Source organism: Madurella fahalii (genome assembly GCF_045866475.1).
Source record: "Madurella fahalii IFM 68171 DNA, scaffold_2, whole genome shotgun sequence".
Taxonomy (NCBI): Eukaryota; Fungi; Ascomycota; class Sordariomycetes; order Sordariales; genus Madurella; species Madurella fahalii.
The window spans coordinates 1,653,880-1,666,174 of record NW_027263972.1 but is presented as its reverse complement, the minus strand read 5'-3'; the positions used below and the strand labels follow the sequence as shown (position 1 = coordinate 1,666,174).

The 12,295-nt window shown below is 57.1% G+C and overlaps 5 protein-coding genes across 5 annotated transcripts; 4 read left to right on the top strand and 1 right to left on the bottom strand.

Annotated features, from left to right (window-relative positions):
* Positions 1-479: 479 nt before the first annotated feature.
* On the top strand, positions 480-2,120 carry MFIFM68171_03234 (Amine oxidase domain-containing protein; the record flags this gene model as incomplete). Its single annotated transcript, XM_071058655.1, has 3 exons — positions 480-705; positions 758-1,133; positions 1,187-2,120. 3 exons carry the CDS (start codon positions 480-482, stop codon positions 2,118-2,120), a joined length of 1,536 nt encoding a protein of 511 aa, XP_070914756.1.
* A 252-nt stretch (positions 2,121-2,372) lies between these two features.
* On the top strand, positions 2,373-3,490 carry COX11 (Cytochrome c oxidase assembly protein cox11, mitochondrial; the record flags this gene model as incomplete). The annotated part of the gene is made up of 4 exons (XM_071058654.1): positions 2,373-2,644; positions 2,759-2,828; positions 2,927-3,383; positions 3,441-3,490. The coding sequence occupies 4 exons, from the start codon at positions 2,373-2,375 to the stop codon at positions 3,488-3,490; spliced, it is 849 nt and encodes a 282-aa protein (XP_070914755.1).
* A 327-nt stretch (positions 3,491-3,817) lies between these two features.
* Positions 3,818-6,064, bottom strand: MFIFM68171_03232 (Genetic interactor of prohibitins 3, mitochondrial; the record flags this gene model as incomplete). The annotated part of the gene is made up of 1 exon (XM_071058653.1): positions 3,818-6,064. One exon carries the CDS (start codon positions 6,062-6,064, stop codon positions 3,818-3,820), a length of 2,247 nt encoding a protein of 748 aa, XP_070914754.1.
* Positions 6,065-6,373: 309 nt separating this feature from the next.
* On the top strand, positions 6,374-7,168 carry MFIFM68171_03231 (mitochondrial 54S ribosomal protein mL61; the record flags this gene model as incomplete). Its single annotated transcript, XM_071058652.1, has 3 exons — positions 6,374-6,412; positions 6,545-6,651; positions 6,712-7,168. 3 exons carry the CDS (start codon positions 6,374-6,376, stop codon positions 7,166-7,168), a joined length of 603 nt encoding a protein of 200 aa, XP_070914753.1.
* A 1,892-nt stretch (positions 7,169-9,060) lies between these two features.
* On the top strand, positions 9,061-11,696 carry PMT2 (Dolichyl-phosphate-mannose--protein mannosyltransferase 2; the record flags this gene model as incomplete). Its single annotated transcript, XM_071058651.1, has 7 exons — positions 9,061-9,201; positions 9,330-9,460; positions 9,520-9,574; positions 9,630-10,127; positions 10,183-10,433; positions 10,488-10,996; positions 11,050-11,696. The coding sequence occupies 7 exons, from the start codon at positions 9,061-9,063 to the stop codon at positions 11,694-11,696; spliced, it is 2,232 nt and encodes a 743-aa protein (XP_070914752.1).
* Positions 11,697-12,295: the final 599 nt, after the last annotated feature.

The window sequence follows — 12,295 nt, the reverse complement described above, 5'->3', positions numbered from 1 at the left end:
AGAATGTCTGAATCAGGAGAACCCATGTAAGTTGGAGCCAGACTCGGATTGACGAGCTGCATCTCTCGATTACCAAAGGCCAATGGCCTGTTGGCGATAAAATGCGGGCCTTGTTAGGCGCAGTGCGTCTGCCCGTGGCTCGAAACTAGGTCGTATCAGCCGCCCGATCTGCGATTTGCTGCCCTTTGCTGCTGGGATGGAGCCAGCTGAACACGCACGTCTTATTGGGCAAAGTGTCGCCAACTACGCTGCGCCGACGCATCTGGCCGGGTTCCTATTCGGCACCCAACGGCTGCTGCGCTGTACAGTACTTGTCCGCGGCAAACCACTCATAAGTCTGTGCAAGGCGAGCGCGAGTGCCTCGACTTCATAATGTCCTGCTACCCCGCCGCTGTGGCTGATATCATGGAGTCTTGTTCAGTCATTCCTTTCTTCATTCCTCCAGCACTAACGCTCTTCACGCTCTCTACCCGCCACCCATGATCCAACGAGCTAATCCATACCCCAGGAAGAAGGTTGCCATCGTCGGCAGCGGCTGTACTGGGATTGCAGCGCTATGGGCGCTGAACCGCAGCCCGCACGATGTCTACATCTATGAGGCCGCTGATCGGCTTGGCGGCCATACCAACACGGTTGAGTTCGTCAAGGGGAAATACAAGGCTAAGGTTGACACTGGCTTCATCGTCATGAACACGGCCACCTATCGTGCGTCGGCCCCAAACCCCCACCCTCACCTCCTATACTAACACCGGACCAGCAAACTTCATCAACTTCCTCAAGAAAATCCGCGTCGAGACACAGCTTACCGAGATGTCCTTCTCGGTCTCGCGGGACCAGGGCCTCTTTGAGTGGGCGGGGTCGAGCCTGGATGCCCTGTTCTGCCAGCGGGGGAACCTGCTCTCACCCAAGATGTGGCGCATGATCTTTGATGTCGTCCGCTTCAATCAATTTGCTCTGGATGTGTTAATGACGGACACGCCGACCGAAGAGACAATTGGGGAGTATCTAGAGAGAGAGGGCTATTCCAATGTGTTCCGTGACGACTACCTCATCCCGATGGCGGCGGCCGTCTGGAGCACCAGTCCCGATAAGTGCGCCCTCGACTTCCCGGCGGTTACGCTGATCCGATTCCTGTCAGCCTCTTGACCCCGTATAACCCACACACGGGATGCTGACAGTTTGACAGGTGGAACCACCATCTACTTTCGACCGTTGCGGCGCGGCCAACCTGGCTCACCGTCGCAAACGGATCCCAAACGTACATTGACAGAGTCATGAAGGGTTTCCCGTCCAACCACTTACGGCTCAACACCAAGGTAACCGCAGTCACGAATGAGGCCGATGGCCGCGTGCGCCTGCATACCCAAGGGGGTCGCTCCGAGGTGTTTGATCATGTCATCCTGGCCACACACGGTGATCAGGCATACTCAATCATCCGCGACTCGGCGACGGAGGAGGAGAGGGCAATTCTGCAAAACTTCCGCACTTCGGAGAACGTGGCGGTGCTACACTCAGACTCGTCGCTGATGCCCGAGTCCCGGAAAGCTTGGTCAAGCTGGAACTACCTGACCAAGTCGTCCCCCTTGACCGGCATGGGCAACATCGACCAGGTCTGCCTGACGTACAACATGAACATCCTACAGCATATCCCGAAAGATGCGTTTGGCGACGTGCTGGTCACGCTCAACCCGCTACACGAGCCCGACCCGAAGACAGTTCAGGGGCGGTATACCTACCGTCACCCCTTGTATACTCCGGGAGCGATCCGCGCTCAGAAGCACCTGGGGAACATCCAAAACAAGCGCGGAATCAGCTACGCGGGAGCATGGACAAAATACGGATTTCACGAGGATGGCTTCAGCAGCGGACTGCGTGTCGCCGTGGAGCATCTCGGGGCTAACATCCCCTTTGAGTTCCAGGACTCAACCTTTAGCCGTGGGACGAGGCCGCAGCTCACCATCTTTGACCGGATCCTCAGGCTTTTGATATTTCTTGTGCAGTTGTTCTTGGTTGGCGTTCTGGATGGGTTGGCTGAGCGGCTTACGACCACGCGGCGGCTGGCGTCGAGGGTTCCTGGCGGTACTGGGATGAAGGGTCGGGTGCACGAGAAGGAACTGTAAAAATATATTTCTGGGCATCGGGGACGGCGTTCACCTGTATTCAGACTGCTCGAGCTAGGTGTGCTTATTTGCACTGCATTCATCCATGAATTTCCGCGTCGGGCAATCCGTGGTGTAAGTGAACTTGGGTGCCAAGAACTGCCAGCTGTCCATCACCTGCTCGGCATCGACTCTTGACTTTTGGGCGTCATTCGCAATCAGACAATCCCGAGACCAGCTCCCTTTCACCCCACCAGGCACGGTCGCTCGACAATGAACCCAATACCGCGCTTTGGTCGGCGCGTGGCCGCCGAGGCCATGCCGAGCTGGTCTAGATTCGTATGTCGCCGCGCGGGCACTCAATGGCAGCCGAGCGCGACGACAGCCGCTACAACGACAACGAAGGCCCCGCCAGGCAGCTCCCCCCGATTCTTCTCCCGGAGCTTGCCTCGGAGGCAGCAGCAGCGCAACGGAGGGCAGACTGGGGCAGCACCGGGGATGGATCGAATGAGCGAGGTTTACAGGAGAAGGAACCGGTCGACAATGTAGGCGGCTTCTCTTGGGATGTCTGTCTATCCTCTTTCCGATGGTGTTCAAAAATGAGAGAGCCGGGTCGTATGATGGACAGGTGCTGAACAACAGTGTCACTTCGACCGCAGGTACTACACGCTCAGCATTATCCTCGGAACGGTCGCCTTCTCCTATGGCTCAGTGCCAATGTACAAGATGGTATTTTCCAACCCACCACACACCCCTCCCCGGGCCTCTCACCCACCATACAATTAAAAGAACCAACCCCCCCACTAATCGCCTATCTCTACCTCCAGATCTGCCAAACAACCGGCTGGGGTGGGCAACCCGTGCGCGCGCACGGCGGCTCCGGCGCCTCCACCACCTCGGAAGAACTCGCCGCCAAGCTCGAGCCGGTGACGGACGCCAAACGGATCCGCGTGACCTTCTCGGCCTCAGTGTCGGACGTCCTCCCCTGGAAGTTCACGCCGCAGCAGCGCGAGGTGCGCGTGCTGCCTGGGGAGACGGCGTTGGCCTTCTACACGGCGACCAACAACTCGAGCCAGGACATCATCGGCGTCGCGACGTACAGCGTCACCCCGGCGCAGGTGGCGCCCTACTTCAGCAAGATCCAGTGCTTCTGCTTCGAGGAGCAGCGGCTGGCGGCCGGCGAGACGGTGGATATGCCGGTCTTCTTCTACCTCGATCCGGACCTGTTGACGGATTTGAATATGCGGCAGGTGGAGACGGTTACGTTGAATTATACCTTTTTCAGTACGTTTTCGTTTCCGTTGTGTTTTTGCCCAAACCGTCGCTAACAGTTGTCGGCAGAGGCGAGGTATGATGAAAATGGCAGGTTTAAGGGGCCGCCAGGGGCCTGAGGAACCCGGGTGCTGGGCTTGACGAGTACAGAAGCACATATGCGTGCGCTTCTGCGTGCACTCCGCTGTACTATTACCACCTATACTTGGGTGCCGTGTACTGGTATATAGACGGCGGGTTTGCTTGACTGGAACAGGCTTGACGCCCTGAGATATAGAATCTTATACCCCCTCTCCTCTCCACTTGGAAGTATTGATGCACGACCAAGTACGAGGCTTGGTAGGAACGCTATGCATGTTACATCTGCAGAATTATGCTACACTTACGGTACAGCCATCTTACACGCACCAATATCCAAAGTAGAGAGCGCGCCCAGACCTGACGCGCTACTGCTTCTGCGCCTCTCTCGCCCTCTTCTCAGCCTTCTCCTGCTTCTTCGCCCCCTTCATACTCTTCCTAGGCCGTGCCTTCTTATCCCCTGGGTTCTTGCGGTTCAACACCCACGCATTCATCGGCCGCCGATACCCAATGAACCGCCCCTCGGGACTATACACGTCGATAACGGGCCAATTCGGCTCCGGCTGCCCATAAGCATCCTTCTTCTCCGCGTTGACCGGCTCAGGCCGCAAATCCAGCTTGTCTATCCATTCCGAAGTAGGAGTGGTACTAGTCTCTTTTACCTCACCATCATCACCACCACCACCCTCGCCCTCGGTCCACGTCGAAGAGGAGGAAGCAAAAGAAGGAGGAGCAGCAGCAGAAGAAGAGGACGGCGAAGGACCAAACAACTTCTTCGTCCTCACCTGCACCGCCACCTCGACCCACCCGCACCCCTCAATGAGGATATCGATGGCCAGCACCCGGTACGGCAGCCTGTCCACCTTGAGCCCGACGGCCTCCTTGCGCGTCAGCGGACCGGTGCGCCGCTTGGTGACGTCGTAGCGCAGCTGGAACGCGCCGGCGTGCGCAATCTTGGCGCCGGTCCCCAGCAGCGCGATGTTCTCGACGGCGGGGGCGTCGTCGGCCTGCGTCTGTATCTTGACCGCCTTGCTCGTCGCCGTGACGTGCGGCTCGATGGGCGTGAAGGCGCACGCCAGGAAGACGAGCTCCTCGTCCGGGGCCACGTTGCGCGGCGTGATGCGGATGAAGCCGCCCAGCAGGAGGGAGCGGCCCGGCTTGAGGGATACCTGCTCGGCAACGATGCGCGATTTCATGATCAGGTCTTGGCGCTTGTCCTCGCGGATGTGCAGTTCCAGGTCGCCACGCGAGAGGCCCGGGAGGTCGATCAGCTCGCCGCGGCCGTTGCCGAAGGGGACGCGGATTGGCGAGGCCGTGGTGCCTGGCAATGGGGAGACGACGGGCATGGCGGGGTAGTTGGTTTCCTCCCGCGGTGGGGGGAGGAGGGAGAATTCTTCGTCCGGCAGGATGGTGCGGCCGGGGAGCAGGGGGTTGCCGTCGTCCTCGTCCTCGGCGGCGACGTCTTCTTCCGCCGTCGGGTTTCCCTGCTCCTTCTTGGGGAACACTTTGACTGATATTGGCCGCTTGGGTGGCTGGATGTCCATCCTGCCCTTGGGAAAGACGGCTTCGAACAGTTGGCTCTTGCCCACGTTGACCTTGCCCACCATCCACCCTGCCCCGCCGCGCTTCCAGATGTCTTCCTTGAGCTCCTTGGTCCACCAGCTTCTTTTTGCGCTCACGCAATGAACGTTCCCGAGCCTAACGCGCCCGCCGACTCTGCCCAGGGCGTCCCGTAGCACTTCTTGTAGGTAGGGCATCAGCGAATCGACCTGCTCCTTCGTCGGTGCCAACAGATCGGACCTAGAGATGACGAAACTCATTTCCATCTTTTTCCCGTGGCGGTAATTGACTGGTTGTGACCTTCGGTTTTGTGGGCGCAGCGTGATATCCATCAGACTGTGCAGCCTTGGGAGCAGCGACATGGGAAAGTCAGCGGCGTCCAGGATGTGGTAGATATGGTTGTATTTGTAGGGGGACTCCTCGATCGTGTCCCGCAGCGATTCGACACTTGGATGATAGATCGAGTTTCCGGTCGAGTGGTGGATTAAGATGTGACAGCGCTCGCAGACTGGAGGCTTGTCCTGGGCCCGTGTGGTCGTGGCCTCGCGGGTGTCCTCTGGCAACAAGGACTTGAGGTCTATGCCTTGCTGCTCCAGAGCCTCAACGTCAATACTCTGCAAAACCTCTTTGACAACCTCGTCGGATTTCCCAGACACCCTTGGCGCTCGCCCCGCCTTCTCTTTTTCCAGGCCCAGATATTGCATGACGGATCTCCGCGACAGGTCATAGTAGCCGGCCTCGTTGGGAGCAGTGGTTTGTGAGAGAGCACCGCAGCCAGAACATTGCAAGGGCAGCGTCTTCGGCGGCGGCTTGGTCAACTGGGACGCTTCCTCTGGGCTGGCTGTGGCAGCGGCCCCGGCATGCAGCCGCCGTACTTGGATCCATTGCGCGCCCGGGCGACACGGTGGGCGGCGGGCAGCCGAATTCTCAACTGACAACGACCGGAATGCCGGGCAGAGATATAGTGGCAATTCGAATGTCGGATGATTGCGCTCGAGGTTGAAGACTCGCCCTAGCCGCCCTAACGAGAGCGCACGTCCTGATGACCGCTGCATGACGATCAGTTCATGGGGATCAAGCTGTTCTGCTGTGTTCTATTTCGACTTTGTTCCTCGTCCTTGAAATTTCTTGGGACCAGGGGAACTTTTCTGCAGGGGTTCGCGGCAGGCATCCCGCCGCACAGTCCACAGTTACACTACAGCGGGCCCCCGGCAGGCAAAAGCGGAGCCGCGCCTTGGCCCGGAAAGCCCCAAGACCAAAAATTTAGGAACACTTCAATCGGCGTTAAAGCCGTCGCGCGACACGCATCGTACAATCTACCCAATTCGTGTGTTCTCGAGCGCTGTCGCTCGAAAGGTCTCAAAATGGTGGGCGTTGTACGGCGGATGAACAAGCTGTCAGAAGTAAGAACTTCTGCCCCCGATTGCGAGAAATGAGAATCACTAATGCGTTTTTGTAGAAGGTATAGTACAACCGTGCTGACTTCCCGTCGACGACTATCGCGCCCGAGCAGCGGTGCTAACCGCGTCTAAAAGCTTGTAAACATACGAGTGGGCCCGGGGGCAGCAATCCTGCCGAAGGACGTGACCCGGATACACCTCGAGTTCGCCCACAAGCTCAACGACGGACACATGGGACCGAGGTGGGACCCCTTCCCGTTGCGGTCATAGGCGACACTATCGAGGCTGACCATACCTGGTAGGAAATTCTGGCGCGAGGCACTCCCACGGTTAAAATACTGGAACCCCGCCGTCCCCATGATCGTCAACCGGACGGTCGACCAGCAAGGCCCCGCCAAGCTGTCGCTATACTTACGCGAGCCCGGCGCAACGCTTAGATCAGATATCCAGCAGCTCAGCTCAGCAGCAGATGGCTTCTCAAAAGCACCTACGCCAGCCGAGGGCGAGCGTGTTGTTACTATCGACATGAAGCATCGGCGATCCGAGGCCATCCTCCAGGAGTTCATGAAGAAGAGCGGTGCAGTGGCGGTGGAGCCGACGCCACAGGATGAGGCCCAATTGAGCGAGGTTAAGGAGCTGAAGTCGAGGAGCAACATTGACCGGGCGCGGGTAAAGAAGATGATTGACGCTCAGAAGAGGGAGAAGGCCATGATTGCGGCAGCGCACTCGGAAGCGGCCGCTATCAGGGCCGAGCTATAAGAGGTTTGTTTTTCTGCGAGAGACGGGAGCCATGCATGTATATCATTTGTAAAGTATTACTCCTAGAGGAAGGATATGAATTTGTGTATGATCGTCTTTGTGTGATTTATCAATGGACGTCGCATGGGATCACCACCTCGTTTTGCGACACGTGAGTGTACGGATGAGTGCCAGTATGTCCTCCGTATGGTAGGGCAAATGGTGCGTTCCCTGGTAGCCTCCCGCTCCTCCGTACTCTGCGATGCAGCCTGGAGTTGACGGCCTGTGCTGCAACAGTCATGAAAGCTGAGACTCGCATCGCTTCCCGGGTCCTATACCCACCTACCTACCGTAGACAGCGTCGTGCAATACATTCTACACCCGCCAAACTCAACATAGTCCTCAACAAATCGCCAATGCCACAGCGCCCAGTATAGCGCCGCTTCCCCCTTTCCTCTCCTCAAGCAAACAACCACCAACCTACCCTATCAGAAGCTCCGTCACCGGCACAGGCCCAATAAACTCCCACCTTCCAGCCCATGCCCGCCGGCCTTGCCTTTAGGACCTCCTCGTTCCGCAAGCTCCAGCTCCCCGCCGTTAAGACAGGCTACCGGTGCACGTCAGTCAACCTCTACAACTAGGAGGCGCCATCACCGACATGGCCTGCTTCCGGGCGGTTCGTCCGTGCCGTCATTTGCGACGAAACACTGATTCCGATGTACGGGAAGGATATGCACCCGAAGGAGATGAACGGGCCGAGGGCCAGGATTAGGGGGACGGCTGAGAGGAGGAGTACGGTGCGTGTCTGCAATTCGAGTCCGGTGGATGTGGGTCATGAGGTGGGTGGGTTTGAAGCGCTGGGCGGAAAGGGGAGGGTGGTGGTGGTGTTGTAAGGCGGAGTTGGAAAGTTAAGAAGGGGGGTAAAAATTTGAAATGGTGACGGAGACGGTAGGATGGAAGCCTCGGGTTTGGGAGGGCTGGATCGTGGGCAAGGTGACTGAGAAAGGAGTGAAAGGAGTGTACGGAGGATACGTTGGGGATTATTCGGACGCCGCTGATGTTCACAGAGGAGTTTTGTAGGTTGTATTCTTGAGTTGGGGTGATTGTGTGGACGAGAAAACCATGAACGTAGGCTCGCGGAGTTGTCTTGGGCCTCTTCCAGTACTGTAGCAGCCCTTTCTAAGACTATACTCCAGCTTACACCCCTCTAGAACCCGAACGACAACGAGTAACGAAGACAATGAAAACTAAAGAAAAGCAAAGCAAAGAAAAAGGCAACAATGATGGATCAATTCGCGATAAACAATGAGGAAGAGTTTTGAAATCTGCTATTTATATCTGCGCAATATATTTGGCATATGCTGCGTAGCATTGTGGAAACTGCGGCTCATAGCTTTACAGTGTGCAGCGCATTCGCAATCACAGTCTCGGTGCAGGTTGGCTTCGACGATCCAAGGGGTTCGCCGGGAATTGCGCTGGGCCTGATGCCAAGGCCTTCCCTCGCAGCCTTGGGCCAGACAGGGATGGCGCGCCAAGACCCCCCCCCCCCAGGTCTCCTCGTAACTGGCAAAAAAAGGCCACGAAGTTGTCTGGACCGTCATCCCTTTTTCTCCTTCAGCTCAGCTCTGTAAAAGCTCGACTTGGCCTCGAGAGAGCAGGCGCGTTGTAATTCTTCGCCTTTCATCGTGTCTCCTTGGGTTCGAGGGGGCACTGTTCGTCGGGTGTTGGATTTTACCATTTGGTGGTTTCGCTCCCGACGGCCTTTTCCATTTATTTGGCTTGCATTGTTTCGACACGCTCGTTTTACCCGTTTTATAATTCCAATCCTGTCACGACCGCGGCCTGTCCGCCGACCCCTGAACAGCAACACCGCGACCTGCCTCTAGTTTGAGAAGATTAGCGCACCAAACGCCATGGCTCCTGGAAACGACAGGGCCGCTGTCGTCTCCGGCGCTGACGTGGGCGATGCGGCCAGGCGACGCAATGTCCCCGGCACTCCGCAGACCGTCCTCGTCCCGCAGCCGCAACCTGACGACAAGAAGAAGGCTAAGAAGGTTTGTGCTGGTTTCCCTTCGCTGTGCACGAGGCACGCAGGCGCGATTGTAGTGCCAATGGGCCGTCGCATTGCATGGCTTTCGCCGAGAGTTGCTTGCCGTGATGCTGATCGTGGCTTGTCCTACAGGAACCCTCGATTCTCGACGTTCTCAGCGAGTGGGAATGGCTCATTGCCCCGATCATCTTCACCGTCCTCGCCTTCTTCACCCGCCTATACAAGATTGGCCTCTCCAATATCGTGACATGGGACGAAGCCCAGTCAGTCGATCCGCGCCCCTTAGTTCCAGTAACCCCGCTAATCCACCTGCGATCGATAGCTTTGGAAAGTTCGGCAGCCACTACCTGAAACGAGAGTTCTACTTCGACGTGCATGCAAGTTGGCCCCTTTGTACACCGTCAAGCCTTGCCGTGCCTAACCAAACCGCAGCCCCCCGCCGGGAAGCTTCTCGTCGGCCTTAGCGGATATCTCGCCGGTTATAATGGATCGTTCGAGTTCAAGTCTGGCGAGACGTACCCGCCCGAGCTCAACTACACCTTCATGCGCCAGTTCAATGCATTCTGGGGCGCTGCCTGTGTGCCCATGGCCTATTGGACCGCCAAGGAGCTCAAGCTGAGGCGCGCTGCCGTCTGGTTAGTTACGCTCATGGTCCTCTGCGAGAACTCGTACACCACCATTAGCCGCTTTATCCTCCTCGACTCCATGCTTCTCTTCGGTACCGTCGCCACCACGCTTTGCTGGGCCAAGTTCCACAACCAGCGCAAGAACAGCTTTGAGCCCGAATGGTTCTTCTGGCTGTTCATGACTGGTTTGAGCATTGGTTTTGTGACTAGCGTCAAGTTGGTCGGGCTCTTTGTCACTGCCTTGGTTGGCCTGTATACCATTGAGGACCTGTGGAACAAGTTTGGCGACACCAAGATGCCTGTGGTAGGTTGAGGTTCCAGATCCCCCCGTTGGCTCAGTGGTCTGACATAGTACGCAGACGGAACTAGCTGCTCACTTCGTGGCTCGCGTCATTGGTCTGATTATCTTGCCGTTCCTCGTCTATCTGCTCAGCTTCGCCATCCACTTCGCTGTTCTCACCAACAGCGGGCCCGGCGACGCTCAGATGTCTTCTCTCTTCCAGGCCAACCTAAGGGGAACCGAAGTCGGCAGGCACAGCCCCTTGGAGGTCGCCCTTGGCTCCAGGGTCACGATCAAGAACATGGGCTATGGCGGTGGTCTGCTTCACAGGTACGTGCATTTAACCTGAAGTTCCGTAGAATGCACTCCCTAACAGGTTGATAGTCATGTCCAGACTTACCCCGAGGGTTCCACCCAGCAACAAGTGACATGCTATCACCACAAGGATGCGAACAACGACTGGTTCTTCTATCCCAACCGCCGCGATGCCGATTACGACCCTGCCGCCGACCCCCGCTTCATCGGCGATGGCGACGTCATCCGTCTCCTTCATGCTCAGACTGGTCGCAACTTGCACTCTCACCAGATCTCCGCGCCTATCACCAAGTCTGACTGGGAAGTGTCCTGCTATGGCAATGTGACTATCGGTGATGAGAAGGACCACTGGAAGATTGAGGTTGTCAGCGACGCAGCGTCCCGGGACCGGAGCAAGATCCGCACCCTCACCACCGCCTTCCGCCTGAAGCACGAGGTTTTGGGTTGCTATCTCCGCGCTGGCAATGTTAACCTGCCTCAGTGGGGCTTCAAGCAGATTGAGGTTACCTGCACCAAGGAGAACAAGCCCCGTGACACTTATACGCACTGGAACATTGAGGCGCACACCAATGAAAAGCGTAAGGCCCCCTGATTCCTGTCAATTCTGATTGGCGTTGCTAAGTTCTGTTAGTGCCTCCCGGCAACCCTGGCCAGTACCGGTCTCCCTTCCTCAAGGATTTCATTCACCTCAACGTCGCCATGATGACCTCGAACAACGCCCTCGTCCCTGACCCCGACAAGCAGGACGACCTGGCCTCGCAGTGGTGGCAGTGGCCCATTCTCCACGTCGGCCTGAGAATGTGCAGCTGGGATGACAAGGTTGTCAAGTACTTCCTTCTCGGCAACCCGCTCGTCTACTGGGGTTCGACTGCCGGCCTCGGCATTTTTGGTCTCCTGGTCGCCTGGTACGTCATCCGCTGGCAGCGGGGCTTCCGGGAACTATCACAGCCCGAGATTGACCAGATCCACTACGCCGGTCTCTACCCGGTGATCGGCTGGTTCCTGCACTACTTGCCCTTCGTCATTATGGCGCGTGTCACCTATGTCCACCACTACTACCCGGCCCTTTACTTTGCCATCCTCACGTTTGGCTTCCTCACCGATTGGTTCCTACGCAATCAGAAGAAGGCGGTGCAGTACGGTGTCTACGCGATTCTCGATGCTACCGTCATCGGGTTGTACATCTACTTCATTCCCATCTGCTGGGGCATGACGGGCTCGAACAGGAAGTATGGCTACATGAAGTGGTTCGACACATGGCGGATGTCGGATGCTTGATCTGTTTGCGGGATCGGGTTCAGTTTGATGTCATTTCGGTGCATGTACGATTCCGAGGGACGAAGACACCGGGATAGACCGACCCTCTCTTCTCTCGCAATGTTTTCTCCATCTAGGGCCGAGCCAAGTTTTGTCGGTCAAGGCATCAAGCAATCAAGCATAAAATGGGATGGGGGGGATGGGCTGCGAGCGGGGAAAGTGGGAGGAGTTATGGCAACCAAAGGGGACTGATTCCCTTACCGTACCGTGATGCTGAGGGAAAATCCAAAGTGGAGGAAGAACGAAAGAGGGCCGCATCCGGGCTCCCGATGATAAGTCTAATACGTGACTCTCTTTACTGGATCTCTTTTATTAGACCTGGGGAGGAGGCTTCCTAGACTATTCGATTTGTATTATGTCCTGGTAACTCGAATGCGTGCCGCCGGCTGCTGTGGTGGGACAGAGGGTGATCACCGCTGTGTGGCTTTGACCCTCCTTTTCTATCCCTGGTGTATCAGCGCTGGGCCGGTCTGTTTCCACATCGTCTCTGCATTTGCATGCGTGCTGCTCTGGGGAATCAACCGCCGCCTCCCTTGCTTGTATCATTATTATTACAAGTC